This window comes from Hoplias malabaricus, chromosome 4 (assembly GCF_029633855.1).
Source record: "Hoplias malabaricus isolate fHopMal1 chromosome 4, fHopMal1.hap1, whole genome shotgun sequence".
NCBI classification, from domain to species: Eukaryota; Metazoa; Chordata; class Actinopteri; order Characiformes; family Erythrinidae; genus Hoplias; species Hoplias malabaricus.
This window is the reverse complement of record NC_089803.1, coordinates 33,836,245-33,849,102: the sequence shown is the minus strand read 5'-3', so window position 1 is coordinate 33,849,102 and position 12,858 is coordinate 33,836,245. Positions and strand designations below refer to the sequence as shown.

The 12,858-nt window shown below is 37.6% G+C and overlaps 1 protein-coding gene across 4 annotated transcripts in view; it reads right to left on the bottom strand.

The window, feature by feature from the left end:
* The window catches only part of srpk2 (SRSF protein kinase 2), a 63,249-nt gene that overhangs the window by 14,596 nt on the left and 35,795 nt on the right, over positions 1–12,858 (bottom strand). For all 4 annotated transcript variants that reach the window (XM_066667101.1, XM_066667099.1, XM_066667100.1 and 1 more), the window contains 6 exons: positions 7,672–7,820; positions 5,416–5,524; positions 4,145–4,232; positions 3,130–3,217; positions 2,928–3,034; positions 369–534 (listed from right to left, as the gene is read on the bottom strand). In XM_066667101.1, the coding sequence (XP_066523198.1) occupies positions 369–534; positions 2,928–3,034; positions 3,130–3,217; positions 4,145–4,232; positions 5,416–5,524; positions 7,672–7,820 (707 nt within the window). The remainder of the gene's footprint in view (positions 1–368; positions 535–2,927; positions 3,035–3,129; positions 3,218–4,144; positions 4,233–5,415; positions 5,525–7,671; positions 7,821–12,858) is intronic.

Sequence of the window (12,858 nt, the reverse complement as noted above, 5' to 3'; positions counted from 1 at the left end):
ACACAGTATATCTTTATGATTTTTGAATCAGACACCTGTGTGTTTTTTTCCTTTCTTTCTCATCCTCTGTCTGGCATATTAACAAGCAATATTTGAGTAGTGAGAGGTGTTCAGATGCTAAAACTGTCATGAACTGAACATTAGTACTTTCCAATCCAGTGAGATCTAATGAGCCCTGTATATTGAGCTGTACTTTGGCTTATTTACATAAGCATTTTAATAATGATGACACAATAATGAGCCTCTTATTGGAAAAGCAAAAAAAGCATAGATAAATGAATGCATAAATATGTAGAGAGAGAGAAAGAGAAAGAAGAAAACAGGAGAGAGATTATAAGATACACTGAAAGTGAAGAGAAAGGGAATACCTGCAGATCCGGAGGGAGGGGGAGCTCCTGCTTTCTGCCATTCTGTGGCCTCAACAGCCATGCGCCTCACAAAGGCATCATCCACACACATTAGGATATTCTCTGGCTTGATGTCTGTGTGTATGATTTTGCACTTAGTGTGGAGGTAGTCCAGACCCTGCAAGACCTGCCAATCAAATACAAAACAATATGTATATCAGTTTACTTTATATACTATACTTCCAAACACTTGTAGACACTTATACTAATTAATGATTCACAGAGGAAATTTTCACAAGAGAGCTTCACCAATAAAATCGGATGCTCTGGGCATGAGCCTAATTTCACAATGCCTAATAACAAGTGTGGGCAACAGGGGTAAAAAGTCTGCAACAGTGGGCTGTATAGCAGTGGAACTGTTTTTGGGAGTGAGTCTCCATACAATACCTTTGGGATGAGATGATGTAGCATCTGTGACCCAGAAAGGATTACCATCTAACATCTGTACCTGATGTTTATTTGGTTGAATGAAATCTAATCTTCATAGCAATTAACCCAAAACATTTTGTGTAGACTTCTTTAAAGGAGCAATATGTAATACTGACACCAAACGCTTAAAATGGTTTCAAAACAGTGGAGAGAGCTGTCTGCCTCCTTCCCCTCCTCCTCCCTAGACGTGAAGCGTGACCAGTTTTGAGGAAAACTGAACGAACAAGCAAGAGACAAGCTTAAGAGCTTGGACCGTTAGAGCTAAGAAGAATGTGCCATAATCAACACATTTACACAGTTTCATCATTTTATTAAAACATCTATCTATGCAAAAAAAGTAAATATGCTTCCACCATTTTCCTACATTTACAATGATTTTCTTTCCAAATCCACCTGGAATATTGACTAGATAAGGCTGGTGTTACTTATCGATTTTTCTTTCCACCATAAATGTAGTTTAGGAGGCAGAGCTTATCCACAATTTTCGTCGTCAAACATTTCGTACCACCTCACGTGTCGGTTTAGGAGTCCTAATGGCGTTATTCACCAGGTTACTGAATTCTCTGTTCCACCTTAAGAGCCGCAGCTAGTGCAATAGCTTTTGAAGATTTTCGAAACAACTGTTATTCCATTTTATCTGTTTAAAACACACAAACCAACTGTATGTAATGTCACTACACATTTACCTACTTAAGTGGAGGGCAAAAATATTTAGAGTCACTGCCGTTTTCCCTGCATTTAAGAATGTATCGCTAATGTGTAAACCACATTAAAATTTAGACTAGACAATGCTAATGTTATTTTCTCTTCAACCATATATGTCATTTAAGAAGGCAGACCCTTGCCTCCTATTCAAGCATTGGGTCCGTTTAAGAGTTACCAGCTACTTACTGAATTCCACATTATACAGCTATGCGAAGCTAAAGCTAGCGCTAGGTTTATAAACACAACTTGTTTTGAAACACTTATTTCCCATTTTATTAATTTAAAACACACGACGGAGTATAAATCATGTGACTAAAACATCTACTAGAGAAACACTTATATTTGCTGTGTACTACCAAGCTTGATTTCTCCATTCTACCTTAAATTCAACAATTTTTACTCCTTAATTTGTTAAATACACACACCACTGATAAATACACATGAATCTGCATCAATATCTTTAAAACAAACAAACAATGGTATTTACATCTTTCAATCATGTTATTCGCCATCTTTGTATTAAACAAAAAACACAATCCTAACACCTTTCAAGCGTCACTATGCCTCACTTTCTTTATATAAAACACAAAACCTATGGCCTTTACTCCTTTAAATCTATACATAGGCGTCTGTACTTATATAGGATATATATACAAGTTACCTGTTCAGAAGGAAATTATCCAGCTCTGGCTCTGTTCAGTGGTGTTGTTGCTTGTAAACTGCCTCAATTTTTCAAACACAAGGCCAGTATTTCCTCTCATTTTACTCTCTCCCTGGTCATGGAGTTTTTTTTTTTCTTTAAAAGGGCAGTGGGGCATTTTGGGTCCGTAAAAATATAACATTAACTCTGTTCACTTGGTCATTTCATGGCTGTAAGACACTTTAGACCTGGCCACATGATGGACTGTAAAATGATTGGACAGAGAGCGGGATGGCAGGCAGGACCTCTGCTTTAGCAATGCTGTGAGAGGCAGCAATGTTTTAGCTTTGATTGTTTTCTTAATCTATAATCACTTATGACTAAGTACAGTAAATATCCTAATGACTGATCCTTTAATCTTTAGTGACTGTTACTCAAGCCAAGGGAGACAAGCACCCTACTAAAACCCTGCATTTCAGAAGAAACACTGGATGAGCCGGTGGACAAAAAACTAAATAAATGAGACAGTATCTGTGAGCCTCAGCATGGAAATGTTAGTTTAGCAGGTCCTTATCGCCTTTGAGAGCAATCCTGTTAAAGTTACCTCTTTACATCTAAATTAATCATTAATTATTAGGCTATCCAAAAATGACATACAAATAATCTGTACTATTAGGGTATATTTATATTATATAATGTTCATGTTTTAATATGCTTAATCCTGCACAAATTATGTATGATTATACCTGTCTAATGATGCTCTTTACACATGGTAAAGGCAGGCCCTGATAGTTGGACTTGATGATCCACTTCAACAGATGGTGGCCGAGGACCTCAAACACCATGCACACATCTATGAGAGTGAGTTACAGGGAGTAACAGAATTATTGTATATGAGAGCAACATATACCCACACACTCAAACACACACAGACATTGAGAAGGATACGGATTCCATTGATCCCAGAGATTTTGAAGTCATCAATAAGCTGAACCACCATGTCTTTATTAGGGTCGCTTGGGTCGCTTTCACGTACCTGAGAGGCACAAAAGACAGATGGAGGAGTATACAATTACCCACCACACACTCTACAATGGATCAAATTACCAAAACCTTCAGAAATGTTTAGAAACTTAGCTTAGAATGAGAATAGATACACACATGGCATGACTTAAAACTTGGCAGACAATCCATTGGCAGACGATATTTTAAGCTGATTGAAAAGGAGGCTGTGGCAGTGCAAATTACTCTAGTGCAAGTTTGAAGAGGGGAATTCTTTTTAACCTGTTTAGTTATAAATAAATGTATTCAAATAAAAATATTTTGATTAATTTAGTAGATCTCTTTTTAGGTAAACTGTAGCTTATTATACTGGAAAGTTTAATCACTTTTATTTACATCTGTATTTAACAATAGATGCAAAATCATTATTATTCTCTAAGCCTAACACTAACATCATAAAATGTCTGTGTGTGTGTGTGCATGCACCAAATTCTCCTGAGCTGGACAAAATAACCCTAAATATACCTTCATGTTGAAATATCTCAAAAAATCTCTCTTATATAAGCATTGCATGTATCCATGCTTACACATAAACACTACAGAATATGGTTGTTCTGTTTACACTCTTAGTAGCAGATATAGAACTGCTTGTTGTAAGTACCAGGGCCTGAGGCCTTTGTGTCCTCTGATGCAGCTGACCAAGATAGGCTGTGCCACATGTGGTACAAGAGGAAACAAAAACGTGGCAAGTGGGCAGGTGGCTCTATATTTCTTTATATTTCGCTTCTCCCTTAACAACAAATCTAGACCTAGATCTAGATCTAGACTAACTTACTCCACAGTTCAACATAATTTTATTTGTGGGATACTGGGTAAAGTGTTTGGATAAAAAAAAGAGTTTAATTTAATGTATTATAGCAACTGCTAATGTCCACAACTTGTGCTATTATGATTTACTCACACATCGAAGTAGTTTGATCTCATCCAGTGCAGTTTCTGTATAGTGCTGAGCACTCTTCACCACCTTCATTGCCACAAAACGCTTTCCTCTGTGGACAGAACGCACAAAAAAAAAAAAAAGATTCACTGTACAGTTGGGCTGTAACTGTTTATGAAGTGTGAATGCTGGACGGAGCAAGTGTGTATGTGTTTGTTTTTGTGTGAGTGTGTGCTTATGTGAGTTATGTGTGTGTCAGAGAGAGAGAGAGAGAGAGAGAGAGAGAGAGAGAGCGTGTATGTGTTTGTTTTTGTGTGAGTGTGTGCTTATGTGAGTTATGTGTGTGTCAGAGAGAGAGAGAGAGAGAGAGAGAGAGAGCAAGTGTGTATGTGTTTGTTTTTGTGTAAGTGTGTGATTATGTGAGTTATGTGTGTGTCAGAGAGAGAGAGAGAGAGAGAGAGAGAGAGAGAGAGAGAGAGAGAGCAGGAGAGCGAGAGAGCGAGAGAGCGAGCGCCCATATGGGGTTTTTGGCTTCATACTGACCCACATGGCAAACAGAATGAAATTGCCTGTGGCTATGACCATACATCACACTCTATAGTCCTCACCAGAAATATACTACACCATATACCACTGAAGCATATTATTTGCAATATTACAAATGATGAAAGTAGCACTGCTGTACTGACATCTACAAGGTGTTGTAGAATATAAAAAAAGTAATTATAATAAGTGATATATATATATATATATATATATATATATATATATATATATATATATATATATATATATATAATACATACACACACACACACACACACACACACACACACACACACACACACCTATTTCTTACTTGTTTATTAACGAAAGATTACCCTATTTGTTGGCAGTAACTTGTAATTAATTGCTGGTTCAGTGGTTCAGTTGTGTATAGTGTTTTCTTTTTTCTTTTTTTGTGGTCATGGGGTATGGAGGACAGATAAAAGTGAGGCTACTACCAGCAGCACAAAAAAATAAAATAAAATGCAGCAAAGTGCTGAGCGTGAGTTTCCAGGATGACATATGAGCTATCATTCTAATTGAGAGAGAAGCAGATCTTCAAACAGATATGGGAACCGAAATGTGACACTAGGACAATGATACTGCCGTTAACTCACCTGCTGGACAAGAGTGCAGGTGCATTACAGGGACACAGTGTTAGTGTTTGTGTATGTATGCGTGCATGCATATGTGTGTGAGAGCATTCATGCCAGGGTGTCATTTTGCATGCAGTTGCCATGGTGACTTACTGGATATCCCAGCATAGCCAGACGGTAGAGAAGTGGCCCCAGCCCAGCTTTCGAATCACATGGTATCTCCCATTAAACAAGTCTCCTATCTTTACTGGATGGTACCCTCCTAAAGATAAATAAGAAGAAAATAAATTTGTACATGTCATATATCTGTACATGTATAAACAGCATATTTATTTTAATGTGTAGCAAGTATTGCATTACTTAACAGTTCTCAATAAAAACAGATATACAACATAGCTATACACCGATCAGTCAGAATATTATAATGGACTGTTTGTCCAGTAGTGACTCTGATGCATCTGATCCACTCATACCAATGAAACACATACTAACACACACCACCAGTGCTAAGAATGATCTACAGCCCAAATATATCTGTTCTGTGGTGGTCATGTGGAGGCCCTGATCATTTAAGAACAGTGTTAAGTGGGACTAACAATGTAAGGTATGCAGAGCAATAGATGGGCTAGAGTCTGTAATTGGAGAACTACAAAGTGCATGTACATGCTAAGCGTAGCTGATAAAATAGAAACGACAAACACCTGGTAAGTACAATAAAAGTAAAGAATACACTTCAAAAAGTTTGAATATATAAGTAATTGAATAATTTAAGATTTAATAAGTAATATGATTTAAGAATAAAATAATAAGAGCAGTGAAAATATGATGCAGCCTTAAGAAAACTTTTTAACAAAAAAAAAGTAACTTGTAAAAACAAAAAAAAGAAAAAAGGTGTTAACATCTATTTCTGTAACTTCAATAAGGTTAATGGCTTGCCTTACAAAATTTCCACTTGTCCACTTGTTACACAATATAAAGGGCAGCTGATGTCTCAAAGCAATAAAAACAAGAATCTTTCTCTCTCTTTCTCTTTGCCTCTCTCTCTGTCATTCTTTGTTCTCTCATCTTCTTCTATGTTCCTTTTTATTCAATATGGCAGATGTGTCACATCAGCAGGCAGCTTTATAGGTCTGGCAACAGACCTCAAGGTTGTTCTCAAAGTGAGAAGAAGCAAAGACTGCATATAATAAGCTAATGTAAAATGAAGATCACATCTGCCATGCTAAATGTGGTCAAATTTACAATGCTGAGGGAAGAACAATGTAACAGTGATTTGGTGTTAGATATATTTACATTTAGCACTAGCCTCTTACATCTGAAGGCAAATTATCAACACCATCACCAAAATGAGTCTAATGAAATCCCCTTTGTGTAGAAGTAGCAATAATGAGCCAGCTGTTACTTAGCTGTTGTTTATTTCCTTTTGCTTTGCAGATGCAAGCAACTGCAGACATTATGACAGCATACACTGAGAGATGCTTTGGAATTGAAAACAGACAGTTTTCAACAGTTGTATTGACTTATTAAAATATACCTACGAGCGCTCTAAGGTTTTTATGAAAACTTATTAATTAGCATGATAATGTGCAATTATTTGTCATTGTACAACATACGATGAAATTTGTCTGACGCATTTAACACTCACATCTAGGGAAATTTGTAGTAGTCAATCCACCTGCCAATGTGTGTTTCCGTGGGAGGAAATTGGAGCACCCGGAGGAAACCCACGTGGACACGGGGAGAATACACCACCGTGCCACCCTTGGTAAGTACATTCGTTCATTCATTCATTCATTATCTGTAAGCGCTTATCCAGTTCAGGGTTGCAGTGGGTCTAGAGCCTACCTGGAATCATTGGACGCAAGGCAGGAATACACCCTGGAGGGGGCGCCAGTTCTTCACAGGGCAACACACACGCACACATTCACTCACACCTATGGACACTTTTTTTGAGTCGCCAATCCACCTACCAATGTGTGTTTTTGGACTGTGGGAGGAAACCGGAGCACCTGGAGGAAACCCACCTGGACACGGGCAGAATACACCACCGTGCCACCCTTGGTAAGTACATGGAAAACTTAATTGCAGACAGAGAAAATTTGAGCAAGAGCGGTGGAAATCCTCTCTGACCTGTCATTTGGTCCATGGTCATAAGAAGGTTAGGAACCCCTGATCTAAAGTGCTTACAAATTTTCAAATAGGGGATGGTAATTCAGGCACACAAAGGAAACACATACTTCTCAGCATTTTGTTTCAAATAACTGGCAATTTATTAACAAAACAATTTTCTAAAGCAATATTAGTACTCACATGTTAATCAGTTTTTCTGAAAAAATACAATGAAGAAAATGATAAATAAAATAAATTGTGCCAAAGACTTGTACAACAGAGTGAGCAGGGAGTTCATACCTTTACAGTAGTCTGCTGGGTCCTCTTGTTCCTCATCATCAGAGCCCAAAATCTCCTCTTCTGGCTCTGGGGGTGCGACTGGCTCAGGTGGGGGAGGTGGAGGAGGAGGGGGAGGTGGAGCGGATGGAACTTTCTGCTGCGTCTCAGGCCTGCCCAGAGAGAAAGAGATGTAGAATGAGAGAAAGAGAGAGAGAGAGAGAGAAAGAGAGAAGGGGCAAGAGAGGGACAGAGGCAGTGAGTGAACAGATGATAACAGACAATGTCACTGAAACCTTCATCTGGTACCGTTGAATGACTGGATAAATACACTGTGCTGGTGTGACACAAACAGAACACACATTCAATGCTTGGAACATTTCATACTGTTACTACACAGCCACTGAAAACTGCATTAAAAAGAGAAGACATTAGGCTTAATGCAATAAATTTATGCACATTTTTTTTTTCATTTTTATGGATTCTGAATTTAATATACAGACTAAGTGTAAAAAAAACGTATTTTTTACACTTTTACAATTTAGTTGATTTAATATTATGTACATGATATAAACCCTTGTTTATAAATTTCAGATACCAGACTGGTCTGTTACAATGCAAATGCCGTTCTTAATGTAAATTTAGCTAATTAATAGTACTGGACCTGTGAATTTCACAAGTATATTTTGCTTAATATCCTACACAAAATTTACTAAAATAAAATACAATTTTATTAAAAAGAACTTTGCTTTGATTGCTCTGTTTCGGGTGCGATTCATTACAGTAAGTGTGAATGCTCACTTTTGAACGCATCAAACAAGCCGACAGACTACATGAGCAGGTGGGTCTTGATTTATTTCTAAACAAACTAAGCATCCAAGATATAACAATAATTACACAAAGGGAACGGAGTATGTTAAAACCTATTAAAATAAGTAAATTTAAGAACTGTTCTCCATGTGTCTGTCTGAGTTTCTACGAGGTGCTTCAGTTTCCTTTCACAGTCCAAATATATATGCTGGTAGGTTGATTGGTTGTGCTGCACTGTCCATAGGTGTGAGTGTGTAATGTTCCATAAGAGACTGGTGCTCTCTCCAGAGTGTAAGTAAGTAAGTATTTATAAAGCACATTTTAACCCAAAGTGCTGTACAGGCAAAACCATTTAAAAGGACAATATAAAAATACAACAATGATCAATTTACTGAGTCAAAAACTTGTCAATAAAAATAGATTTTAAGCCTAGACTTAAAAGCATCAACAGAAAATGCAGACTTAATGTCCAGAGGTAGACTGTTCCACAGTCTCAGTGCAGCGACAGCAAAGGCCCTGTCACTTTTATGTGTGTTCCTGCCTTGTGCCCAATGATTCCATAGGCTCTGAACCCACCAAAGTCAATCAGGGTGAAGCGGTTGTGTAAAACCTGTTTATTCCAAGTATTTATACACCAAATCTATTGGTACATTCATCATGATGCAAAGGGCGGCTGCTACCAAAACTAAACAAAGTAATTGAGATGACATCTGATATGAAAACAGAAAAAGGTAAAGAGTCAATACAAGCTATAGCTACAGCAGCAATCTAAAACACTGAAAGAAGGATTTGAGCCTGCTCCTTTCCTTAAATTAACTCTAAGGGTGTTTTCAAAGTTGTAGCTTGGTTCCCTTGGTCCTGAACAAATAACCCAAAATGATACACTGTAACATTTTAGTCCAGGTTTGGTGTGAGTTCATAGAGACACACTTACAATTGAACCAAAGCCAGTAAAAAAGTGACATTTGACACGTCTGACTTTTATTTTGTGAGCCAGTTGTCAGAGTCTTCAGCTGGACTTAATGCACATACAGGGATTGTGTGTGCTTACCTGGAAGTAGTTTTACCAACTGGAAACACAGAGACAGGTGATAAAATGAATAAAGTCAAAACAGCACCAGAAATTCTTCTACTGCATGAAACAGAGAAGGTCTCAGCTACAGAGGGATGCTGTTAGGAGGTCTGTCCTTGGTTCATTGTTTGTTTTTTAACAAACTCCGTTCCCTCGCTGTGTGATTGTTATATCTTGGGATATCACTTCCTGTGTTCGGTTCATTTAGATTTCCTTTTTTTTGGTTCTTTAAATGCATTCACACTTGAAACAAACTGCACCAGAGTTTGTTTAGAAATGAACCAAGACCCACCTGCTCATGTAGTTTCGGCCGGCTTGTTTGATGCACACCAGAGTTCGAAAGTGAGCGTCCACACTTACTGTAACGAATCGCACTTGAAACAGAGCAATCGAAGCACAGTTCTTTTTAATTAAACCAAAACTGTCAAGTCTGAAAACATCTTAAGTGAAGGCTCAAAAGTCACAATACCGCAGATTTACAGTTTGGGAACTGGCCCACATCAGAGTAAATAAGACTTTGCATGTTAAGTATCTAAAAGTGGTGATTGTTTAACTGATTAGTATTTAATAGCAACAAGACCCATTTCAGAACTTGATACATTGTAGAATAACAAACATGGCTTTAAAAGTGATATATGTCACTCTATTATGATACTTGCTAAGATGAACACAACCATTACAATACAACACAATCAGTACAAACAAATACATTTCTTTTACACACTCAGAGAGAGAGAGAGAGAGAGAGAGAGAGAGAGAGAGAGAATGCCTTCCACTGGGTTGCCATAGAAACTAGTAAGAAGAATCTGGTTGGTGTAACATTAACATTTTAAAACCAAAGCCATATTGGACACTGGTTCTCTAGGAAATACACACATCCATGCACACATATATATACACACATACCAACAAATACATGCTTTCTAACGTCCCATTAGAGAGAGTGCCTTGAGATCAGTATGCTGTGGTGCACTTCTAAGCTGCACCCAATTTTATAGCTGGGCAAGAGTGTCCATGTCTCCAGGTCGTCCAAACAAATAAAGGTGTTTTATAATTTGTACACAAAAGACATGCGTGTACACCGAATAACTGTATCCAGGATAAGCAAGTAAACAATTAGAAGTACACAAACCGATTCTTCATCACACAAAAGAGTCTTTGTCAGGAGAGCCATAACAAAATAACTACTATAATTCACCTACCATTCCTCACATTTCAGAATTCCATGGAGCCAACCATCTCTCCCACAACCACACACACAAAATTCCCCAAACATCTTACTGCAGATACCATGAGATATCTATTTCAACACAAAGACAAACTGGACTACAGCAGAGAGAATAAATGCATGTGCCAGGGATAAAGAGAAAATATTGATATGAAGAAGTGTATATATGACCGATTACTGAGGACTGTTACAGTTACACTACTGTAATAATAGTAATCTATAATAGTAATCAAGACTTGGAGAAAGTAGGCATCATCTGATTAGAGAAAATTAAAGTTTTTTGCCTCTGTTCAACAATATTCAACAATTCATTAACATAGATAACAGTGTTTTCAGTTAATGCACTAATGTCTGACTGATAATCTATAATGTCTATGAATTCACTATATTTTAGTGTTTGGCGTTTGACACAACTGATCATTTTTGTGAAACAAATATACATTTCATTTCCTTTGCATTGGTCATGAACTGCCTGCATTATTTTGACCAAAATAACATGCTTCTACTGAATTACAAAGATACGTCCAGATGGAAAGACTTGAAAATGGGCTGCTTTGACATAGAAAACATATGGGGGATGGCAGAGCTACACATCATACTGCAACAAGCCAGCAGAGGCACTAGACCTGTGCTGGCTTCATTCTTGAGATATGATGTGCTGTCCCGTGTTTTCTACGGTCATGGAATCAAACACATTCACATAAAAACAAACAATCTAGAACTATGATGGCTTATTTGTATATCACAAATATATCTTTTAAATATTGGTACGGCAAAAACAAGCATGCAACAAATAATACATTGTGAAGTTTCAAAATGTCTAGGAAGAGGACAGAGTGACACTGTACTTAAATTAGGAAGTTAAAGTATTTAATGAATAATGTCAGATAAATTTAAGCTGAGTGTGCATAAAATATCACATGCAAGACACTGGGAGCTTTGCCTTAGGTTGGCATCAAGTGAAGCTAACATGTCTGGAAAGGAATATTGTGTGTGTGTGTGAGAGTGTGTCCATAGGCAATTTTGTCAATACAAAATACAAATAGATTTAGAAAGCCAGTGTGTCTGTACCCCGCACACAATGACTAGACCTACAGATACACACACATCCACAATTACAGTCCTCTGTTTACACCCTTCACAGACATTCAGAAAGTCAGTGCTACATTCTAACAGCCCTGCCCTGCCTGGACAGCCCGTACATGCACACACACACTCACGCCCTGTGCTAAGTCTCTACATGCAAAAGCTCAGAGTCTGTGATCTGAATGATAACCATTACTGCTGACGCAGCATCTCAAAAACTGGGGAGAGTGAGAAGGAAGGATAAGAAAGAGAGAGAGAAAGGGCATCAGATACAGAAAAAGTGAAAGAGTAGGATCTTCAAATCACCTGTCAGTGATGCATATTTGCCTAAGATATATGTGCTGACCTATACAGCAGTCATGCTGTTATAATGGGTCATCCTTTGGCTCTATCTCACCTGTGTGGTGTGCTTTTATTCAGGTCAGAGAGAGAGAGTTCTCTTTTAAAAATAGGAGCAGCTCCAAAAAGAAGATAGCGTATACTATCAAACCAGGACAAGAACTGGAGAAAATTGGGATGTATGTGTGTCTGTGTAACTACTGCAGTAGCTGGGTCATCTTCTACCATTTCGCAAACATATATTGCTATGTTGAGAATGATATTATTCATATATAAACTGCATTACGTATGATCTAAATGAAACTGCCATTTTTTAAATTATTAATTAATGTCCCTCTAAAACTGTAAGTCATCTCTGTTCTAATTGGCTGCCCTGTATTATATTTACATATGTACATATGCTGGTTTTAATGATGTTCTAACTTTTTTTGCAGTTAGATTTCCATATGTGGAGTAGTAGAGTGAATTGGACTAATGCAGTTTTCCTTTATATTTTGGTGGTGCTGCAGGCTCTGTGGTGGTCATGATGGTATCTAATTTGCATGTCCATGCCACTGTGAAGGAGAGACATTGTCATGTTATTATTGTTGCTGCTGTAGTAGATTTGTTTATTTTGTTGGGTTGTTTGGTGTATGAGGACAGTGGTTTTGAGGATCTTTTTGTAACCAACCATTCT